At 40.9% G+C, this 24,007-nt stretch overlaps 1 protein-coding gene across 1 annotated transcript in view; it reads left to right on the top strand.

The window, feature by feature from the left end:
• The window catches only part of RET (ret proto-oncogene), a 76,702-nt gene that overhangs the window by 21,910 nt on the left and 30,785 nt on the right, over positions 1-24,007 (top strand). Inside the window, exons 2-4 of the mRNA XM_069980907.1 lie at positions 9,635-9,877; positions 11,861-12,145; positions 13,115-13,356. Of these exons, the coding sequence (XP_069837008.1) occupies positions 9,635-9,877; positions 11,861-12,145; positions 13,115-13,356 (770 nt within the window). The remainder of the gene's footprint in view (positions 1-9,634; positions 9,878-11,860; positions 12,146-13,114; positions 13,357-24,007) is intronic.

Raw genomic sequence — 24,007 nt, forward strand, 5'->3', positions numbered from 1 at the left:
TTGGTTTGAAAAGTGGAAAAATCTTAGGCTTTCGTTTATGAACTGATCTCTGTTTATAGTCTGTTTCTGGCTTCAAATCTTTGGCAGATAATCTGTCAGATAATCTTTCTGTGTAAATGGATCCTTATGCACAGATATTCCGCAGCACACCAGCATATGTGGAAAAGGTGAAATATTTATTACAAAAAATGTAAAAAATACAGAGATGCGACGTTTCGACCCTCTCACAGGGTCATTGTCAAGCAAGCATCCATTATCAAGGATGCTTGATAATGACCCTGTGAGAGGGTCGAAACGTCGCATCTCTGTATTTTTTACATTTTTTGTAATAAATATTTCACCTTTTCCACGTATGCTGGTGTGCTGCGGAATATCTGTGCATACTATTGGGGATCCCCAAGCCGGGGGACTGACTTTGTACAGCCTATGCAAGTGAACTTGAATACTTACTATAATTATAGTGTGCTATATAATTTCCAGTACTGGCTTTACGATAGTGTATGGCACCTTGAGATAGTTTAGAGCAGGGATGGGGAACCTTTGGCCCCCCAGCTGTTGCAAAACTACAATTCCCATTATGCCTGGACAGATAAAGCCTTATCTTTGGCCAAAGGTTCCCCATCCCTGGTTTAGAGTATCGGCTATAAGAATCTGTTATTTGGGTGATTTTTAGCTTTGCTTTACCCCCCCCTTCTGTTCCTCACTGAGATTAAAATGACTGTACTGCGTTACACATAGTGCCATACATAGTACCACTGTGAATGTAGAAAATGTGACCATGACTTTGTGGGGAAAGGGGTGTGACTTGACCAGAAAAGGCGTGGCTTGTATGCAAATCATTTTACCAAACAAATCTTTAGCCTAAGATCTTTAGCCTGATGAACTACAACAAAACTTTGTTATAAGTTATAGTTTTTCATATGTCAAAAAATGGAAGTCCCCTTCTCGATAATGATGAGCATCGTAGCTGTCTGTTTTTTTTTTTTTTTTTACTGAGTGATCATGTCACCAACAAGAAATGCAAACTCGCAAACAAGCAAAACAAATGCATAGTTACGCTTTAGTGTCATAAATCTTCCACATCTGGCCTCCATTGGGAAGTAACCTTGTATCACCCAGCTGTCAGGATGTGGAACAATATAAATCCTCTTCCCTGGTCAAGTACCATGTCGGTTTTGAAGTTCTAGACCTAGTAAATTATCTGCCTCATAACTTTTCTTCAGCCTGAGCAATGAATTACGCTAATGGGATTATAATTGGAAGGTCTTTGTTTTTAAAGGGAACCTGTCAGCATGATGTGACAGACAGCAATACCTACTGACTGCCTGCATTATTGCAAGGATTTATATTTACTGTGTTGCCTGTTAGTCGTTCATTCTGCTCTCTGTTGGGGCGGCATTAAAGGGGTTGTCTGGGGTTAAAAGAAAATAGATGATGGGTGGTGACAAGGATATCTTGGTGTTCTCACTGCTGTTATTGAGCTCCAAACAGTCACTCCATGGGGCACAGCTATTCACTTATTTCAGGTGGTAAGACCAGAACTGAGCTGTTTGCCCCTGGTACACACACAAAGCCTCCTTTCCCTTACTTCTGGGACATGCTGCCCACCGCTCTGCCATGACATGCTGGTCAAAGTGCATTGGACTGAATAGGCTAACATTAGGCTGGGAGATAATTTACAGTACACTATTATAGAGGACATTTGCAGGGAGAGTGGTTTCTGATGCATCGGCTTTGCATTGTTCTATGTGAGCAGAAATATAATGGCAGCATCACAGCAAATGGGGTTACACTTAGCATTGAACTTCTGATAATGCACCTGTAGGCTAAAGGGGGGGGGGGGGGTCACACTGCAGCACTATGAACATACAGTAGAAGAATCACTGAAATGTACACAAGGGACAGCTGCGCAAACTTTATGGGTGGGGTCAGATGAGAGGGAAGCCTTGATTTACCTTTGAAGAACAATGGGGATAATCTTGATTATGTACACTGGCTGGTATTACAGGTAAGTTTTCTCATGCTATTTCCCTCTCTATCCTGCACAATCCAAGCTCCACACCAAATTCCTGTTTTCTGTCCTGATCTCGCTGTTCTTTTAAAAAGGTCAGGGACATTACAATATGGCCTACCACGTGGCAGATTTGTTACGGCAGTTTATACAGACGCCCCATTCATTTTGAATAGAGCATGCATATTTTTTGAGGGGCATTATAGAATATTCTGCCCATTTACAGTACTGCCAATGAATGTATAATATATGTATGGCTGGCTGCAACTTCCTTAGGTGATTGATGGGAGTTTCAGCAGAAGGAGTCATGGTGATCTGCTGATCGCTGGTCCTGATTGTGATGATTTTTCTGTTGAGAATATACATCACACCTGATCTTTGTTGTACATTTCTGAGACCACAATTCCCATAATTCTCAGTAACACTGAGACTGTAGGAAGTTTCTTAACAGCTGGCTTATGTACTAGGCACCGGAGTCTAAGGTCCTATATCTCTGCTTCTAAACACCTGCACTGTTGAGGCCCGGTGGATTTCCAGTTAAGGGTACTTGAGGACTGGAGTCTGAAATATTTGACCTCGGTCATGGGACATATTTGAGAAAATATCTCATTGTAGGATATATACACATCTGCTGTCCTAAAGTGCAGCCTGTTGACTCTGGGCTCTCTGGGGGATGTGGTATCTGCTCCTCAGTTTTGGTTATGACCTCACTTGGAAGATGAAATTTGACGGTTGTGTTTTACTGTCAAAATAATAGAGTTTACCTTGGCAACTCAATAAATGATGACTAGTGCTGAAGAATACAGTGTACTGGGCTCTAAGCGTGTATCATTGTCCCACCAAAGCATTACTGTTTTTTACTTTTTTGTGTTTATAACACTTCCATCCAGAACTTTTTGCGGAGAATGGAAAAAGTGATGGGTTTGCAATGCTTTAAACAGCATAGGAGAGTTTGTATAGCAGGTCATAGGTCTATGCCAGTAAAGGGTTCTTCTCAGGGTGACAATGCATTTTGTAAATGACATTGATCTGGAGATCAGCTGATCACTGAGGATCGACATATAAAATTTTCCAAGGAAACTGGTAGCTAGCCACAAAGATACGTCTCTCCATTCTCTATAGAGGACTCATTTTGAAATGTCAATATGACCCAGTAGGACATATTGAAAAAGCCATCTATTGCTTGTAGCATACTATAATACAAGAACTGCCATTGTTCCTGTCATTCTATGTAACATGATTGGTATGAGTGGGTTGGCGGTCACTTATCTTGCCTGATCCATTGCCATGGCATTGGTCGTTGGTTTGCCTGAAGGTGCATATTGTTTTATACACAAGTTGTCTGAATGATCCAAACTTCTGTAAATGGTCTTCAATAACATACTCTTATTAAAGGGGTGCTCCGGCGGGGGGGCACTTTTTTTGGGGGACCGGGGAGGAGGTGGCTGAAATAAAAGACTTCCACTTACCTCCCCGGTTCCAGCGGCGGGTCCCGCATCACGGCGCTCCGGTGCCCGGTTCCCGTCCGCTTCCGGGTGTCTGACGCCGCCCGAGACGCTACGTCTCAGGGCCGCTCAGCCACTCAGTGAAGGAGGCGGGATCTGAGCGGACTTCAAACGGATCCCACTTCCTTCACTGAGTGGCTGAGCGGACCTGAGACGTCACGTCAGACACCCAGAAGCGGCCGGGCACCGGAGCGTCGTGATGCGGGAACCGCCACTGGAACCAGGGAGGTAAGTGGACGTCTTTTATTTCAGCCACCTCCTCCACGGTCCCCCCAAAAAAGTGCCCCCCCCCCCCGCCGGAGCACCCCTTTAACAAAAGTTAAAGGGGTTATCCATTGAAAAGAAAGTTATATAGATTTGCAATTTACTTCAAAAACCCATACTTCCCATACTTATCAGCTGCTGTATGTTCTCCATGAAATGTTATTTTTTCAGTCTGACACAGTGCTCTCTGCTGACATCTCTGGACGAGACAGGAACTGTCCAGAGCAGGAGAGGTTTTCTATGTACATTCGCTGCTACTCTGGACAGTTCCTGTCTCAGCCCAGAGTGGCAGCAGAGAGCACTGTGTCCGACTGAAAAGAGAACAACATTTCCTGCAGGACATACAGCAGCTGATAAGTATGGGAAAACTTGGGCTTTTTTTATAGAAGTAAATTACAAATCTATATAACTTTCTGAAACCAGTTGATTTCAAAGAAAAAGATTTCCGCTGAATGACCCCTTTAATCAGGGATATGCCCCTTATATGTAAAACAGTAGCCCTGCTGGAGGCTGGATGAGCAGACCCTTCAAAGAAGGTTAAAATAGTATAATAGAAAATATTTAATAAGAAAATGAGATATTGAAAAAAAAATATTTGTCCCTAAAAATACAGAAAATGACATTGTACTTAATGGGACGAGTTGCAAAATGTTTATTCTGAGCCGTACGGCTACACTGAGAAAAGTGCGAAGCTTTGTCCTAAAGTGTGGAGTCATTAATCCTATGGCCTCTCGTATGTCACAGTATTAGCTTCCATCCCTTGACGGATAATTCTATTCTCAATCAATCCACTCCCGTAGGGGATGTCGCTTATTGATATTATGCCAGATCTCATCCATATATGCTGACGAGATACAATTCCAGAGAAGTCCGAGCCGGCCATGACCCTGCGGCGGTTTTCATCACTCCCTCTCTCTTCTCAAACTAATAGGAGGGGCTGTCATAAATACAAACCTAGCAGCTGACAATTAATAAGTGGAAGTGTAGCTATTGATTGATACTTAATACAAGATGGACCCAGAGCTCTCCAGTTGCATTGTGGTCAAAAAATGTTTTTCCTATGAAACCATATCTATGCTGTGTTTAAAACCTACATACAAAATACATTATGGTCAATTAGGTGATCGGAGAATGGCAGATTTGCTGGAGTGCATTTTGTCATTTGACACAATTTTAGAGTGCACTTTTTTTTTTTTTTTTTTAAATCTGTTTTCACCTTAATAGATCAAATCTTAAAGGGGTTATCCGGCGTTAGACAACCTTTTATATATATACCTGCGGTTGTATAAAAATAATATAGAGAGCTATAGAGCCTAGGTTTACCTGTCTGCACAACCATTGGGCTGTGTAAATGGTCAAATGGTATTGATCTGTTGCACTCATAGCGGGTAATAATCTGTAAAAGAATCTTTAAAATGAGACCTCATCCTCAAATGGCCACTCTGGTCCAGGGTGAATATCGACAATGAGTGTTTCTGCTAGCCAATAATCTGCTTGTGTAAAAGGGCCTTCATCCACAACCAAACTTTTCCCGGGTACCAACCTAGATCTATGGAGCAGCTACACAGCTAGTAGTCTAAGAATAAAGCAATAGTATGAACTCTCTCTAAGGATAATCAGTTGGTGTTAAAGGGGAACTCCAGGTAGAAGTTAAAAAAATGAAACTTCTGCAGAAGCATATAGCATTACTTATCTATCTATCTATCCCAGTTTTAAACGAACAAAATCCATTTGTTTTGGGGGGTTTTGTTCTGTATTGTGTTTCTGTACTTCCTGGTTCAGCAGTTCCCAGAATACAGTACTAGTTCCAGTATGCAATGCCCCTGTTTATTACAGTCTACAGTCCTTGCTTGCAGAACTTCTGGCTGGTCAAAGATGGTGAATCACTCATGGGGATTGGGGGATCCAGCAAAGCCTCCTATGACATCACACCCTGCCCCCTGTCTGTATCATCAGCCTGTGCTCAGCAAACACACACAATGTGAGACAGAGGCATGGAAGATTTGTCTCCTAAGGTGGGAGAGTAGAAGGAGCAGGAGACAATGTGGATTGTCTTCCATTTTTTCCATTTTTCTTCACTTCCTGGATTTCTATCAGCTACCAGTGTGGCAGAACCGCACAGATATGGTAATACATTGTATAGACACATCTATCTAACTTTTAATGTACTTTTAATAGAAAACAATTTTTCCTTATGTGGAGTTCCCCTTTAAAGTGAATCTAGCAGCAGGTCAGACAGATTTATCAGGACAAAGGTTGTGTGACCATATCTTAATTTAAAAGAGGGGTGTCAGACTGTGGCCCTCCGGCTGTTGCAAAACTACAATTCCCATCATGCCTGGACAGCCAGAATAGGTCTTTTACATGGGCCGAGTAGCAGCAACGTTTGTTCCTAGGAACGGACATTCAACAGATAATCTGCCTGTGTAAAAGGGACAGGGATCAGCTGATAAAGCAGCAAAACGTTTAGCTGCCTCTAACCTCCATTTTGCAGTGCTGTAATCTGTAATCGGGAGGTGCGGCCTTCCGCTGGCAGAATGTCTATTTACTCCTATGGAGAAAACTAGAAAGCTGCAAAACTCCTGTACACAAGTGTAGCAAAGCAAAGGATCTCCTCTCCACAGGCCATACATTGTGCATTACAATCTATTGCCTTGTTTCTAATTTTCAGATTTATTGAAGCTTTTATATGTGACTATTGTCCTGCATATAACACATTCTCATATGGTAAAGAATAGACTTAGCATAAAGATTTTTAGTGGAAATAAACAGATACTCCTATGACATCTATGCCAGAATAAGGGACAGCAATCTATTCAAAGTATGGGAAGGGATAGTGTTTCAAACACGACGTACATCTGTACCTTTGCCTCGCAGCTGTGATCCATTCACAAAGTGGTACTCCTATATAAGAGAGCACGAATACTCAATGTTTATCAATGTAAGGAAGATTAAATCCGTGGTACATAGCCCGCTAACTGGCTGAGCAGGGCTGACACAGGAACCAGTCAGTAGGTGAGGCAGGACCCTGCTACAGCCGCTGACTGGCTGAGCGGGGCTGACACTTGACAACCCGGTCCCCACTCAGACCAGAAAGTGGCTGGGGGACCGGGAACCAGAGTAGATGACAGCGGTCCCCAGCGCTGCATGTTGTTATGTTTCAGCCACCTCCTCCCAGGCTGTTTTTTTTTTAAATACCTGACACTGGTGTTGTTTATGCCCCCGGTGATGATGTTATATCGGAGGATCGGACGGTCACTTGCTAGGTGGTGAGGTGTGACGCCACTCCTGTGGTGGTTGGCCGAGATACAGCTGGATCTTAAGGTGTTATTTTGTGACATCCTTTGGGTTAGACTGATCACGGATGGCCAGAGTGGTGTAGTGACCCTCCCGGACTACCGGAAGTTATGGTGCGTGCTGTGCTAGTGGAAAACGGAAAAGTCACAGAATCTCTTGAACTTAAATAAAATTGTTGTTTACTAGAAAGTGCTTGCTTGCAGTGGGGTACAAAATTATGAGGTTTCTCTTGATAAAGCACTTGATAATACACATGACAATCGTTCCAGACAAATACTTGACAATACAGTGACCAGATCTGTAGTAGGAGTATAGTAGAAGATATACAGTAGTCGTGTCGACTGAGTAGTGTGCTGAGTGATACATAGAAGCAGAGTAGTGGAGAGGAGGATGCCGTGAGAGTCTCAACCCAGGTAGTACTGTGCTCTGCCGGGATGTTGGAGGATGAAGTAGAATGCTTAGAAGAAGAAGAACACCTGTGCATATGTACTGACCTTGAATAGTCTTCACACCACCTTATGCCCACTAGACTCACCTTATGCCTCAGACCTTGTTACCTGGGATAAGCAGAATGCTAAGGATTTCCTGCTGACACCCGCGCTGCGAGATAACTGTCTCCTTGTAACTTCTCCTTGTCCACGGTGTGGGTTTAGGTTGTTTCTGGCTTGTCCTCTCCTAAGAGGAGTTTAACAGTGCATAGTGCTATGTAGCGTTACTGAGGAGGAAAGCTGAGTACTGTCTTTCGTCCTTCCCATGCGGGGCTCTAGCTAAGACTCACTCTTGAGAGTAGGGGGACCTGGAAGAGGGCCAGAGCCTAAATAGGACCACTGTGCAGAGCTATCTAGCTTGTGTCCTTCCTCCACAATGTCCAACGCGAAAGACCATTGCTCCACCCATGTGACTTACTTCCCTAGCCTAACTAACGTGCACTGTGCGTGGGTGAAGAGTGCAACAGAAGAAATAAGGAGGGAAATGATAGGAGAGAAGAAAGACAGATTCCTACTGGTCTACAGAGTCATGTAACACACAAAGAAACAATAACCCTTTACATCCTTCAGCTGTGCAGCTTCCAAATACACTTATATAACACAGTGACATCTAGTTGCGAAACTTTAGTACTACTTTCATCACCACACAAGTAGAATAAGTACAGATTTTTACGAAGGGTGTATAGACCTGTAACACCCGTGGTAGGACACCACACCGGACTTCTCCTTTTAATGTATATTTTTCTTATTTATATACACATTTTAAATATACAATAACACCATAGCCTATAATGCACGCATGATCTGGATAGGAGAGAAACCAAAATTTTCCCCCTTAGAGGAATAAGGGACAGGTCACTAAGAGTATTCCTGAAGAAAACTTGTTCTAAATGCAGGACACCCAGGACACCAGTTAGCCCCATGGAATGGGGCTAATCTGCATCTACTGTTAAAAAAAAAAAAGGTGGTTATTCATGTGATAAAGAATAACCTTTCGGATATATATTCATGACTGCATGTGTGATTTTTAGCAAACAGTTATACTTTAATATTGGTCTCGTAGCTTTTATGAAGTCACATTGCAACTGAAAACAGAACCGCACTCACTTTGTCTTAATGCCATTGGGGTGCCAGCTTCTAAGCTAGCCTAAAGTGATTTTACATGTAAAAGTGTAGGAAAGGCCTCTCTTCCCTAGGTTTAGGGCGGGTTCACACTACGGAATTCTCGCGGACAATGTCCGCGAAATTCTGTCAGCTGTCCGCCCGCACGGGCACGCGCTTTTCCGCCGGCTCCATAGACACCATTCTATGGGCCGGCGTATTCCGCGATCCGCTAAAAGAAGTGACATGACACTTCTTTCAGCGTATAGCGGAATACGCCGGCCCATAGAATGGTGTCTATGGGGCCGGCGGAAAGGCGCCCAGATGTGCGGGCGGACAGCTGACGGAATTCCGCGGACATTGTCCGCGAGAATTCCGTAGTGTGAACCCGCCCTTACATAGCAAATACTAACAGGCATTAGTAAACGTATAGGACCATTTTAAAGATTTATAGAAACTGTTTAAGTGGAACATTTGAATTACCCAGAGGATGTGATGTATTACACAACCAAGTTGTGCTCCAGGAGACAAGGCAGTGTTTGCTATCACTTGGTATATGCTTGTTCCTGATTCACATTATCCTATAGTTATTATGGTATGTGCAAGTATGTGTGAACAGTGACCTCTTGTGGTCATTTTTGATAAGTGCATACTTTTTAAACTGTTGCAAACAAAATAACAGGGGCTCATAGAAATAGAACTGCAGCCGTTGGTTAACTGCAGCAGTTTTTCTACAATTCACACTGCCACTTTTTTTAAGTAAAAACGCTATGCCATTTTTTAATTTTTTTTTTTTTTGCAAAAACGTCTGAGGCCAGATGTTAGCTGGTAATCAATGGAAGTTTATGATCTGTTATACAAAAACGAATTAGTGTAGTAATATTATGGAGGTATGCATGTAGTGGCTTGGCAGCAGAATAAAAAAAATGCAATGAAATAACAATAATAAATACATTTTTTCTTGACAGCTACATCTGGGCTGTATCTTCCAAAAAGAGAATTCTCTGAAAGTTTACACCCTGACCTGCCTGCTGGTTCAATGCTATTACAAGTCCATGCAATGAGTGACCATCCAGGAGAGGTGCCACACTACAGCCTATGCAGAAACTATATGCTTAATTATAAATATGTCAATTTTTTCCATGTTGACGAGCGGACGGGAATCCTCTCTCTCAATGAGAGCCTAACAAGTGATGTCCTCTATGAACTAAGTAAGTGTAACTTTTTTCTTCTAACAGTCCTTTACTTTATTCCAAATCAGAATGTTTATTAACCCCATACATGCTATGGCCATGTTCACACTGCGTATGAGACCAGCCATTCCGTGAATGGCCGGCCTCAGCCCGGATCATCACGGCCAGTACTTAACCCCTTAAGGACGGGGCCCATTTTTGTTTTTGCGTTTTCGGTTTTTCCTCCTTGTGTTTAAAAGGCCATAGCACTTGCATTTTTCCACCTAGAAACCCACATGAGCCCTTATTTTTTGCGTCACTAATTGTACTTTGCAATGGCAGACTGAATTTTTGCATTAAGTACACTATGAAACCAGAAAAAAATTCATAGTGTGGTGAAATTGAAAAAAAAAAAAAAAAGCATTTCTTTTATTTGGGGGAACTGTGTTTTTACGCCATTCACCCTGGGGTAAAACTGACTTGTTATGCATGTACCTCAAGTCGTTACGATAAAAACGATATATAACATGTATAACTTATATTGTATCTGATGGCCTATAAAAAATTCAAACCATTGTTAACAAATATACGTTCCTTAAAATCGCTCCATTCCCAGGCTTATAGCGCTTTTATCCTTTGGTCTATGGGGCTGTGTCAGGTGTAATTTTTTGCGCCATGATGTGTTCTTTCTATCGGTACCTTGATTGCGCATATACGTCTTTTTGATCGCTTTTTATTACATTTTTTCTGGATTTGATGCGACCAAAAATGCGCAATTTTGCACTTTGTTTTTTTTTGTGCTGAAGCCGTTCACCATGCAAGATCAGGAATGTAATTAATTAATAGTTCGGGCGATTACGCATGCGGCGATACCAAACATGTATGTTTATTTATTTATTTGTTTACTTTTATTTAAAACCTGGGAAAAGGGGGGTGATTCAGACTTTTATTGGGGGAGGGGGATTTTTACTATAAACAACACTTTTTTTTTTTTTTACACATATACTAGAAACCCCCATGGGGGACTTCTAGTATATATACTTTGATCTCTCATTGAGATCCATGAGATAGGCACTCGTTTACTTCCGGCTGCTGCAGCCGGAAGTAAACGAGTGCCGAGCCGGGGATGACGCCATCTTGGACGAGTCCCCGGCCGGCATCAGTAACGGAGATCGCTCCTCCGGGACAACGTTCGGTATTTGATTAGCGGGGGCTGCTGAAGTTGGATAAAGCTCTAAGGTTGTCTGGAAAACATGGATACAGCCAATGACTATATCCATGTTTTCCACATAGCCTTAGGGCTTTATCCAAGTTCAGCAGCCACCGCTAATCAAATGCAGAAAGTTCGGGTTCGGATCGACTCGAGCATGCTCCAGGATCGCTCATCTCTATTCATGACAAATAATCGCAGATAATCACAATGGACGTTATTTTTAGTTGTTCACACACAAATTTATTTTTTCACTGTCTTTACTACTAAATTCAATGGACCTTCAAAAAAGAACCACACCCAAAATGGCCCGAACTAGAATAATGTAAGAACAGCCGTTAATAGGTATGCCAAAAGTGTCATTAGATATTCAAAATAACAGATTTTCTTGTATTTTTGCTTACTATGTGCACAAGCAAGCAACTTTCTAAATAGGTATCAATAAAAACCATTTTGTTGTTGTACAGTTTCTGTAACTCCTGTACATAGCTGGTTGTGCTGCTGCTTCTGATAAACAGTAGATTCAACGGCTCTATGCTGTACCCCTCCGCTCACAGTCGCCCATTGTGAGACATACCAGCGAGAAGCAGATCACAGTGTAAAGAGTAAGGATCACACAGGCTGTACTGTATCTCAGAGTAGATAGGGAAGAGAATGTGCCAAGCACCATCTGAAGGGGAGGGATACATCTCACAGGCTGTATATCAGTGTAAAGAGAGAACACCCAAAAAAGAATGCGACTTTGTCAGAAGAGGCTGTGACATTTTAACGTTACTGACATTTTTTTTTTCTTGTATTTTTTCTTCTCTAAGGAAACTCCTCAATATCGAAACTGAGGTTCAGGGTGAAGGTGTCCGCTGCTCCCCTCCAAGAGCAAATCTGTGACAAATCCCTCTCTGCTGACATTGTTCTGACATTAGAGGACAGCAAAATCCCCAGCTGCTCCTCTCTACAACCAGAAAGCATATGTTTTGGGGGAACAGAACTTTCTTTCCACATCAAAGAAAACAGACCACCAGGGAAATTCTTCCAATTCTATCCTCACCTGTGTACTCACCAGTGTCCAAATACAAGTGTCAGCTATACATTAATATTAGGTAAAAATGGAACATCTATTTTCCATGTGTTCTTCTAACTATGGGTCCACAGTTTTTGGTGTTTTTGTTGTTTTTATAGCTTTCCCTGTATTATGCTTCTCTTACATAGGACACTATATTCTCATTCTTATCTGCTTTAAAGTGTGCCTGTAATTTAAAAAAAAATAACGTTTGACAAGTCAAAAGTGAGTGAGTGAGTGAGTGACTGAGATCTTCTAGTTGATGTCTGAAATTCTAAGAGAACCCTGATGACTCAAAGAAGCAATATCACCACGAATGATGTTCTGTGGCTGTTGGCTACCTCCACTGTATGGTGCCGTAAAACAGGACCGAAACAGAGCCGATTTCCATAAAAGCAGATGTTTATGCCAGGCAGGATTATATTTACTTACTGTGGATTTACCAACCACATGTGCTAGAGGTTTGGGCCAAGCATCTACTACTCTTTCAGTAAACTAATATTTTCTCACTTCCCTTTTGAACCCTTTCCCTTCTTTGACTAATTAGTTTTATGCTTCATACCGTCCACCATTTTTGTAGCCCTCTGTTGAACCCATTCTATTTTATCAATGTCTTTTTTTTTTAGGTGGGGACTACATGGGGCCCTGTACAGTTTTTTGCTATGGGGCCCCATGAATCCTAGCTACGCCCCTGACTGGGAGACAAGTGCTCAGAGAAGCTTCTCCCTGCTTATTCTAGTACAGAGTCTTAGCATTCAAACTCCAATCAAAACTTTTAACATCATCTCTGTTACACTTTTCGTTCAGTGCTCCTGCTTCATAGAATTATCATAAATGGTCATGAATATAAAGCTGAAACTTAGGACCAGAGAAATTTAGATTTGATGGATTGCATTTTACCCTATATGTGTTCTCATTTACTTTTACTGATTAACCTCTATAGTAGTTCCAAGTACATCACCCGGGAAGAACCTTACACTTAACTGTATACTTTGCTTTTCCTATACAGAACAACACCACCCTTTCCAGTACATACCTGATACATCTGAAATATTCTTGTCCCGTCCCCTGGATCGAGAAGAGAGAGAGGACTATGATCTAGTAGTTAAATGCACCGTAAGAAACAGCACCAAAGAAGTGGAGGTTGAACGGTCGTTCCGGGTCAAGGTGGATGATGAAGACGACAATCCTCCATTTGTTACAGAAGGCACTTATACTACATATGTTGTGGTAGAATATGAAAGGAAGGAAGTAAGTGATTGTGAATAGAGCCCTTAAAGGATAAAAACAGGGAGCGTAGGGGGGGGGGCATGATAAAGAAATTATACTTACCTGTCCCCTTCCTCCCGCAGAACAGTGCCATCACTCACCTGCCTGTCTCCTGTTGCTCCCAGTCCTGTGACCTCATGACCTGGCTCAGAAATGCTTGCACAGCCAATCAGTAACTGATGTGGGACACCTCTGCAATTACTAAGTCAGCTAGCGTGTCAGCACCTGTGTTATGGTGCACGTGGATAGTAATAGCATAAATCCAAGAATCTTCCCGGCACTCACCACTAGATGCAATAAGGTTTATTGATACATATATCGAGGATAAAGCATCACACTGGAACAGACATCTGTCCGTTCAAGTGTGATGCTTTATCCTCGATATATGTATCAATAAACCTAATTGCATCTAGCAGTGAGTGTCCTAAAAATTTTTTGGACCATTGCAATTACTGACTGAATGGCTGAGCAAATAGTCCCTGCCGGTACATGATGACACATGAACTGGAAGAAAACTGGACACTGGACACTGACAGTGTGTTGTTGGCATTGCAGCGGCATGGGGATAGGTAAATATATTTTTTTTATGTAAGTTTGTGTCTAGGCAGACGCATCAATGCTGAGCTTAATCGGGGCAGGTGGGGAAACTGAGCCTATTACACAGCTCAATAATCATTTTATACATAAAGAACCATATTGAGGCTAGTTTAACAATTTAAAACCACATACTTTATTATAAAATTACAACATACAAAAAAACAGTTTGCAATAAATAGAAAAGACCAGCAGATGGCAGTATACAAGCGCACAAATAAATATATAAATTTTTAGAATTTTTTATAATCTCTAGGTTGGTGCAAAAAGTACTTCCTTACTCCCTATATGCAGGCTAGTATGTATACTCTCACCGTCGTCCACACTGGGACAAATCGTACCGGCTAACTAACCTCACAATAAATTGCATTCATATGCTCCTAAGCACTTACCCATTACTGCCGCTATGTATCTGCCACCATATACCCCTCAACGACGTTTCGCGTTGGTTTGCTTCCTCAGGAGGGTGTGACTTAACCCCCGTCTAATCCCACTATTTATATGATGCCGCTGATGACGTTGGCGCCAAGCGCCGGGCCGTACGGGTATCGCATCACTTCCGCTTCCGGTACTCAGCGCTGGAACGCACATCATCGTGTGACACGCACACGGACATGCGCACTGCGCATCTTGAGACCGCATCGAAAGGATGCCCGTATCTGGTTCCCGACTCTCGGCGCACCACCATTGGAATCAGGTAAATATATTCTCATCTACCTAGACCTGTTACCAAACCTTGTATATAGGACATATTTTATGAACTACAGACAATGATGTAAGTATACTAATAAGAAGTGAATAATGTGAAAATAATAAATAGTTAAAAATAAGTGAAATAAATAATCAGTAATCTGATAACCCATACAACCATTATTAAACCTAATTTATAAATCACATCTAGACATTACAAATCCCGCTGCAATCATATAGACTAATTGATATGTACCAAATAACCTATTATAAAACCAATACTGTGCTCGTGTAATTAATGTTATATATAAAGTGCAATAATAGATATATTTATAAATAAATAGATTAGTGAACAAGCTAAGTTAAGTGCATCGTTATAATGTGTATGGTTATGTATATTTTACCCACAAGAAAAAGTGCTAGTGCGATTGCAAAAAATGCAAAATCTACAATACAAAATCCACTGCAATTCATATAATATTATAAAAAACACCATATTCTCAAATTTGTGTAAATACATATAATAAATCCAATACCAAAACCCCACCTACGCAACCCCCCTTCCACACCCACCCCTTACTCCCATTCCCACACACACTAAACATAATTACGCCCCCACATTCATACTTACATACAGACATCCATCCACTCTAAAAATCCAATATCAATTATTATGTCTTTATAGTCCTTATTATGATGTTGCAGTCCATGTCCTATATCCATAAATTTCCAATTATTCTTATTAAAATATTCTTTCCTTTCTCGCTCTTAGCTTTGTAAAGTTTTCTTTTCTTCAGTTTTATCTATATCTATGGTAGGTTAATTGCATGATGTTTTTTTCTTCTTTTAATTCTTCATCCATGATTCCAGTGATGACATGATTCTCGTATGGCAGCAATCAAAGCAATAAATCACTAAAAATTATATACAAAAAAGACAAAGGTTAAAATATAATTTTAAAAACTGATACTACAGGAAAGATACAAAACTTCTCTGTTCGTTTAAACCCATAGGATGCAGCGTACCAAGAGTTGTTATCCATCTGCATTCTTTTTGGGCAAGAATCCTTTTCATGTTCCCCCCTCTGATGCCACTATTGATCTTCTCTATCCCTCTCACTTTAAATGATTTTGGATCACAATTGTGGTGGATTTTAAAGTGCCTTGGTATCGTCTTAAGTTGTCCAAAATCTTCCTCATCTTTTGCCGCAATAATCCCCCTTACATGTTCTCTCGTCCTTATCCTTAATTCCCTGGAGGTTAGTCCTACATAAATTTTTCCGCATCCGCATGTGGCATAATAAATCACATATTTTGTACTGCATGATATATAATCACGGATCTGAAAATTTCTCCTCCCGTCTGCCGATCTGAAACTCGCTGCTCTCTCTATGTTGGCACACGCCATGCATCCCCCACATGGGTAACAACCCACTCTTTGGGTGCCGGTGCTGCCAAAGGGACATTTCCTCTTAGGTGCGTAGTGACTTCGCACCAGGAGGTCCTTTAGGTTTTTGCTCCTGCGAGCTGTCATCATAGGGGAGTCTGATAACTTCTTGGCTAACACTGTGTCAGTACATAGTACAGACCAGTGTTTTTTCATAATTTCCCTCATCTTTTCCCAATCCGTGTTGTATGTGGAAATAAAACGAATAGTATTTCCACTAGCTTTCTCCTTTATTTTATTCTGCAGCAAAAACTCTCTTCTTGTGCCCTTAGCTCTTTCGTATCCTTTCTTTATCTTCTTCTTACTATACCCCCTTTCCATAAATCTGGTTTTAAGATCTGTTGCTTGTTTCTCGAACAATTCATCGGACGAGCAAATACGCTTCATCCTGAGGAATTGTCCGATAGGTACTGCCCCTATTGTTGCTGGTGTGTGTGCCGAGGATGCATGAAGGAGGGAATTCACTGAGGTACTTTTCCGATATACATCGGTTTGCAACACGCCATGTGCATCTACCTCCAATTGAATATCCAAGAATTCAATTCTGGTCTTACTGTATTTGTATGTCAGATGAATATTAATTTCATTGAGGTTGAGCTCTCTCATAAATTCATGAAGCTGGGACTCCGACCCCTGCCAAATGAATAAAACATCGTCTATATAACGAAGCCAACACTGCACATGGGGGACAGCCCCAACGCCCCCGTCCTGGAAGACAGTCCTCTCCCAGTACCCCAAGAATAGATTAGCATAGGCAGGGGCACAGGCCGCCCCCATCGCAGTGCCGCGTACTTGTAAGTAAAAAACCTCCCGAAAAACAAAAAAATTATGAGTCAAAACATAATTCAACAATTCCAAAATTAAATTACAGGTGTCGGAGTCCCAGTTGCTCATCCTCAAGAAAAAACCTACAGCTTTCAGTCCTACCTCGTGTTGTATACACGTGTATAGGGATTCCACATCTGCTGTAACCAAAAACATATCAGGATCCACGCAGATCCCATCGATCCTAGCCAGGGCGTCCGTAGTGTCCTTAATATAGGATGGTAAATTTTCCACCATCGGTTTAAGATAGTAATCTAAGAATTTGCAGATGGGATCACATAATCCATCTATTCCCGACACTATTGGACGCCCTGGAGGATCGAGGGGATCTTTGTGGATCTTAGGTAGAAGGTAAAATGTTGGAATTTGTGGATGGATCTGCACTAGGCCATCGAACACTTTTTTTGGGATCGTACCCCTATTAACTGCTTCCTCTAATATGGGCATTAGTTCCTTTATAAATTTCTCCAAGGGGTTAAATGTAAGTTTTTTGTATGTGGACCTGTCTCTTAATTGTCGCAGGGCCTCCCTTTCATATTTTTCTATCGGCCACACTACGATGTTCCCCCCCTTGTCAGATCCCTTGAAGACTACATCATCCATTGCCTGTAGCTCTCCAAGGGCCTGACGTTGGGCTGTGTTCAGATTGTCATCCTTCACAGATGGTTTTATTTGTCTGAATTCCTCCTCAACCAATTTTGTGAAAATGTCAATCTGAGGACATAACGATAAAGGAGGAAAGGTCTTAGACTTGGGTAGAATTTTATCAGGAAACCTACCTTGTCCCTGACTGTCTTGTTCATGTAATAGGTCCTCTAATGCATTTAATGCTTCCAACTCCAAATCCTCCTCCCGTCTGTCCCCTATTGTAGTTTTTGTGTGAAGTTTCATTAGTAATAGTTTTCTTGAAAATAAATGTAGATCTTTTAATGCTGTAAAAAAATTAAATTTATTACATGGTGAGAATGTTAACCCCTTAGACAATAGATCACATTGGGCATCAGAGAGGGTATGAGAGGATAAATTGATTACCTCAAGGGCATTCTTTTTATGATTGCTCCTCTGAGGGAATCCGACCTGTTTCCTTTTCACACTTTGACTTCTCCCAGTCCGGACATAAGTGGTCTCAAGAGTGTCCCTCCCCCTGTCGGCACCTGTTCTTTCATCTCTTCCTCTCACTTGATCTTCACTTGAGGTGCGTGAGGCAACAGAGTTTGAACGAGATCTGGAGGCAGATCGTCCTCTCTCTCTATTCTGTCTCCATCTGTATACTTTGTTATTTTGTGAATCCAACATATCTCTCTGAAACTTCTTAGTTTTAAATGCACAGATCTCTTTTTCCCATTTCTGAAAGTTATTCTCCAAATCCTCCTTGAATTTGGCTAGGCTTTCTGGGGGACATATCTCATTTACTTTATTCTGGACTCTTTCTGCCTCAATTTCCAATTCTTCAATCATTTTCTGGTTTAATTGGATAAGTAGTTCCAAGAAGCCTTTAGCACAGGTGTTAGATAAATCCTCCCATTTTTTCTTAAACTCCTCATCCTCAACTGGGAAAGAGGGGAACACCTGTACCCTAAGGCCTCTGGGAATCAATCCTCTGCTTACATATCTCTCCAGAAATGCTTTATTCCACCATACTCTGGTACGCTTGTTTAAAATTTCTTTTAATTCTTTCATAAATTCCTTTGCTCCTGAAATATCAGTATCTAAAACCATGCTGGTCTCATCTTTAAATACTTCATTTAATTGAACAAGCCACGATTGATCTCGTGCACGAAAATCCATACTTGGTCTGGAATTATCAGCTGTGAAAACACAGAACAACAATAATTATACCACTAATTCCACCTGGATAAAAAGAATTTATCACAATATTCCTGTCTCAACACAGGTTATATCCAGCTTACCTTATAACATCTACACCTCTATAATTTATTTTATACATAAAGAACCATATTGAGGCTAGTTTAACAATTTAAAACCACATACTTTATTATAAAATTACAACATACAAAAAAACAGTTTGCAATAAATAGAAAAGACCAGCAGATGGCAGTATACAAGCGCACAAATAAATATATAAATTTTTAGAATTTTTTATAATCTCTAGGTTGGTGCAAAAAGTACTTCCTTACTCCCTATATGCAGGCTAGTATGTATACTCTCACCGTCGTCCACACTGGGACAAATCGTACCGGCTAACTAACCTCACAATAAATTGCATTCATATGCTCCTAAGCACTTACCCATTACTGCCGCTATGTATCTGCCACCATATACCCCTCAACGACGTTTCGCGTTGGTTTGCTTCCTCAGGAGGGTGTGACTTAACCCCCGTCTAATCCCACTATTTATATGATGCCGCTGATGACGTTGGCGCCAAGCGCCGGGCCGTACGGGTATCGCATCACTTCCGCTTCCGGTACTCAGCGCTGGAACGCACATCATCGTGTGACACGCACACGGACATGCGCACTGCGCATCTTGAGACCGCATCGAAAGGATGCCCGTATCTGGTTCCCGACTCTCGGCGCACCACCATTGGAATCAGGTAAATATATTCTCATCTACCTAGACCTGTTACCAAACCTTGTATATAGGACATATTTTATGAACTACAGACAATGATGTAAGTATACTAATAAGAAGTGAATAATGTGAAAATAATAAATAGTTAAAAATAAGTGAAATAAATAATCAGTAATCTGATAACCCATACAACCATTATTAAACCTAATTTATAAATCACATCTAGACATTACAAATCCCGCTGCAATCATATAGACTAATTGATATGTACCAAATAACCTATTATAAAACCAATACTGTGCTCGTGTAATTAATGTTATATATAAAGTGCAATAATAGATATATTTATAAATAAATAGATTAGTGAACAAGCTAAGTTAAGTGCATCGTTATAATGTGTATGGTTATGTATATTTTACCCACAAGAAAAAGTGCTAGTGCGATTGCAAAAAATGCAAAATCTACAATACAAAATCCACTGCAATTCATATAATATTATAAAAAACACCATATTCTCAAATTTGTGTAAATACATATAATAAATCCAATACCAAAACCCCACCTACGCAACCCCCCTTCCACACCCACCCCTTACTCCCATTCCCACACACACTAAACATAATTACGCCCCCACATTCATACTTACATACAGACATCCATCCACTCTAAAAATCCAATATCAATTATTATGTCTTTATAGTCCTTATTATGATGTTGCAGTCCATGTCCTATATCCATAAATTTCCAATTATTCTTATTAAAATATTCTTTCCTTTCTCGCTCTTAGCTTTGTAAAGTTTTCTTTTCTTCAGTTTTATCTATATCTATGGTAGGTTAATTGCATGATGTTTTTTTCTTCTTTTAATTCTTCATCCATGATTCCAGTGATGACATGATTCTCGTATGGCAGCAATCAAAGCAATAAATCACTAAAAATTATATACAAAAAAGACAAAGGTTAAAATATAATTTTAAAAACTGATACTACAGGAAAGATACAAAACTTCTCTGTTCGTTTAAACCCATAGGATGCAGCGTACCAAGAGTTGTTATCCATCTGCATTCTTTTTGGGCAAGAATCCTTTTCATGTTCCCCCCTCTGATGCCACTATTGATCTTCTCTATCCCTCTCACTTTAAATGATTTTGGATCACAATTGTGGTGGATTTTAAAGTGCCTTGGTATCGTCTTAAGTTGTCCAAAATCTTCCTCATCTTTTGCCGCAATAATCCCCCTTACATGTTCTCTCGTCCTTATCCTTAATTCCCTGGAGGTTAGTCCTACATAAATTTTTCCGCATCCGCATGTGGCATAATAAATCACATATTTTGTACTGCATGATATATAATCACGGATCTGAAAATTTCTCCTCCCGTCTGCCGATCTGAAACTCGCTGCTCTCTCTATGTTGGCACACGCCATGCATCCCCCACATGGGTAACAACCCACTCTTTGGGTGCCGGTGCTGCCAAAGGGACATTTCCTCTTAGGTGCGTAGTGACTTCGCACCAGGAGGTCCTTTAGGTTTTTGCTCCTGCGAGCTGTCATCATAGGGGAGTCTGATAACTTCTTGGCTAACACTGTGTCAGTACATAGTACAGACCAGTGTTTTTTCATAATTTCCCTCATCTTTTCCCAATCCGTGTTGTATGTGGAAATAAAACGAATAGTATTTCCACTAGCTTTCTCCTTTATTTTATTCTGCAGCAAAAACTCTCTTCTTGTGCCCTTAGCTCTTTCGTATCCTTTCTTTATCTTCTTCTTACTATACCCCCTTTCCATAAATCTGGTTTTAAGATCTGTTGCTTGTTTCTCGAACAATTCATCGGACGAGCAAATACGCTTCATCCTGAGGAATTGTCCGATAGGTACTGCCCCTATTGTTGCTGGTGTGTGTGCCGAGGATGCATGAAGGAGGGAATTCACTGAGGTACTTTTCCGATATACATCGGTTTGCAACACGCCATGTGCATCTACCTCCAATTGAATATCCAAGAATTCAATTCTGGTCTTACTGTATTTGTATGTCAGATGAATATTAATTTCATTGAGGTTGAGCTCTCTCATAAATTCATGAAGCTGGGACTCCGACCCCTGCCAAATGAATAAAACATCGTCTATATAACGAAGCCAACACTGCACATGGGGGACAGCCCCAACGCCCCCGTCCTGGAAGACAGTCCTCTCCCAGTACCCCAAGAATAGATTAGCATAGGCAGGGGCACAGGCCGCCCCCATCGCAGTGCCGCGTACTTGTAAGTAAAAAACCTCCCGAAAAACAAAAAAATTATGAGTCAAAACATAATTCAACAATTCCAAAATTAAATTACAGGTGTCGGAGTCCCAGTTGCTCATCCTCAAGAAAAAACCTACAGCTTTCAGTCCTACCTCGTGTTGTATACACGTGTATAGGGATTCCACATCTGCTGTAACCAAAAACATATCAGGATCCACGCAGATCCCATCGATCCTAGCCAGGGCGTCCGTAGTGTCCTTAATATAGGATGGTAAATTTTCCACCATCGGTTTAAGATAGTAATCTAAGAATTTGCAGATGGGATCACATAATCCATCTATTCCCGACACTATTGGACGCCCTGGAGGATCGAGGGGATCTTTGTGGATCTTAGGTAGAAGGTAAAATGTTGGAATTTGTGGATGGATCTGCACTAGGCCATCGAACACTTTTTTTGGGATCGTACCCCTATTAACTGCTTCCTCTAATATGGGCATTAGTTCCTTTATAAATTTCTCCAAGGGGATTAAATGTAAGTTTTTTGTATGTGGACCTATCCCTTAGTTGTCGCAGGGCCTCCCTTTCGTATTTTTCTATTGGCCATACTACGATGTTCCCCCCCTTGTCAGACCCCTTGAAGACTACGTCATCCATAGCCTGTAGCTCTCCAAGGGCCTGACGTTGGGCTGTATTCAGATTGTCATCCTTAACAGATGGTTTTATTTGTCTAAATTCCTCCTCAACCAATTTTGTGAAAATGTCAATCTGAGGACATAACGATAAAGGGGGGAAGGTCTTAGACTTGGGTAGAATTTTATCAGGAAACCTACCTTGTCCCTGACTGTCTTGTTCATGTAATAGGTCCTCTAATGCATTTAATGCTTCCAACTCCAAATCCTCCTCCCGTCTGTCCCCTATTGTAGTTTTTGTGTGAAGTTTCATTAGTAATAGTTTTCTTGAAAATAAATGTAGATCTTTTAATGCTGTAAAAAAATTAAATTTATTACATGGTGAGAATGTTAACCCCTTAGACAATAGATCACATTGGGCATCAGAGAGGGTATGAGAGGATAAATTGATTACCTCAAGGGCATTCTTTTTATGATTGCTCCTCTGAGGGAATCCGACCTGTTTCCTTTTCACACTTTGACTTCTCCCAGTCCGGACATAAGTGGTCTCAAGAGTGTCCCTCCCCCTGTCGGCACCTGTTCTTTCATCTCTTCCTCTCACTTGATCTTCACTTGAGGTGCGTGAGGCAACAGAATTTGAACGAGATCTGGAGGCAGATCGTCCTCTCTCTCTATTCTGTCTCCATCTGTATACTTTGTTATTTTGTGAATCCAACATATCTCTCTGAAACTTCTTAGTTTTAAATGCACAGATCTCTTTTTCCCATTTCTGAAAGTTATTCTCCAAATCCTCCTTGAATTTGGCTAGGCTTTCTGGGGGACATATCTCATTTACTTTATTCTGGACTCTTTCTGCCTCAATTTCCAATTCTTCAATCATTTTCTGGTTTAATTGGATAAGTAGTTCCAAGAAGCCTTTAGCACAGGTGTTAGATAAATCCTCCCATTTTTTCTTAAACTCCTCATCCTCAACTGGGAAAGAGGGGAACACCTGTACCCTAAGGCCTCTGGGAATCAATCCTCTGCTTACATATCTCTCCAGAAATGCTTTATTCCACCATACTCTGGTACGCTTGTTTAAAATTTCTTTTAATTCTTTCATAAATTCCTTTGCTCCTGAAATATCAGTATCTAAAACCATGCTGGTCTCATCTTTAAATACTTCATTTAATTGAACAAGCCACGATTGATCTCGTGCACGAAAATCCATACTTGGTCTGGAATTATCAGCTGTGAAAACACAGAACAACAATAATTATACCACTAATTCCACCTGGATAAAAAGAATTTATCACAATATTCCTGTCTCAACACAGGTTATATCCAGCTTACCTTATAACATCTACACCTCTATAATTTATTTTATACATAAAGAACCATATTGAGGCTAGTTTAACAATTTAAAACCACATACTTTATTATAAAATTACAACATACAAAAAAACAGTTTGCAATAAATAGAAAAGACCAGCAGATGGCAGTATACAAGCGCACAAATAAATATATAAATTTTTAGAATTTTTTATAATCTCTAGGTTGGTGCAAAAAGTACTTCCTTACTCCCTATATGCAGGCTAGTATGTATACTCTCACCGTCGTCCACACTGGGACAAATCGTACCGGCTAACTAACCTCACAATAAATTGCATTCATATGCTCCTAAGCACTTACCCATTACTGC

This window comes from Dendropsophus ebraccatus, chromosome 8 (assembly GCF_027789765.1).
Source record: "Dendropsophus ebraccatus isolate aDenEbr1 chromosome 8, aDenEbr1.pat, whole genome shotgun sequence".
NCBI lineage: Eukaryota > Metazoa > Chordata > Amphibia > Anura > Hylidae > Dendropsophus > Dendropsophus ebraccatus.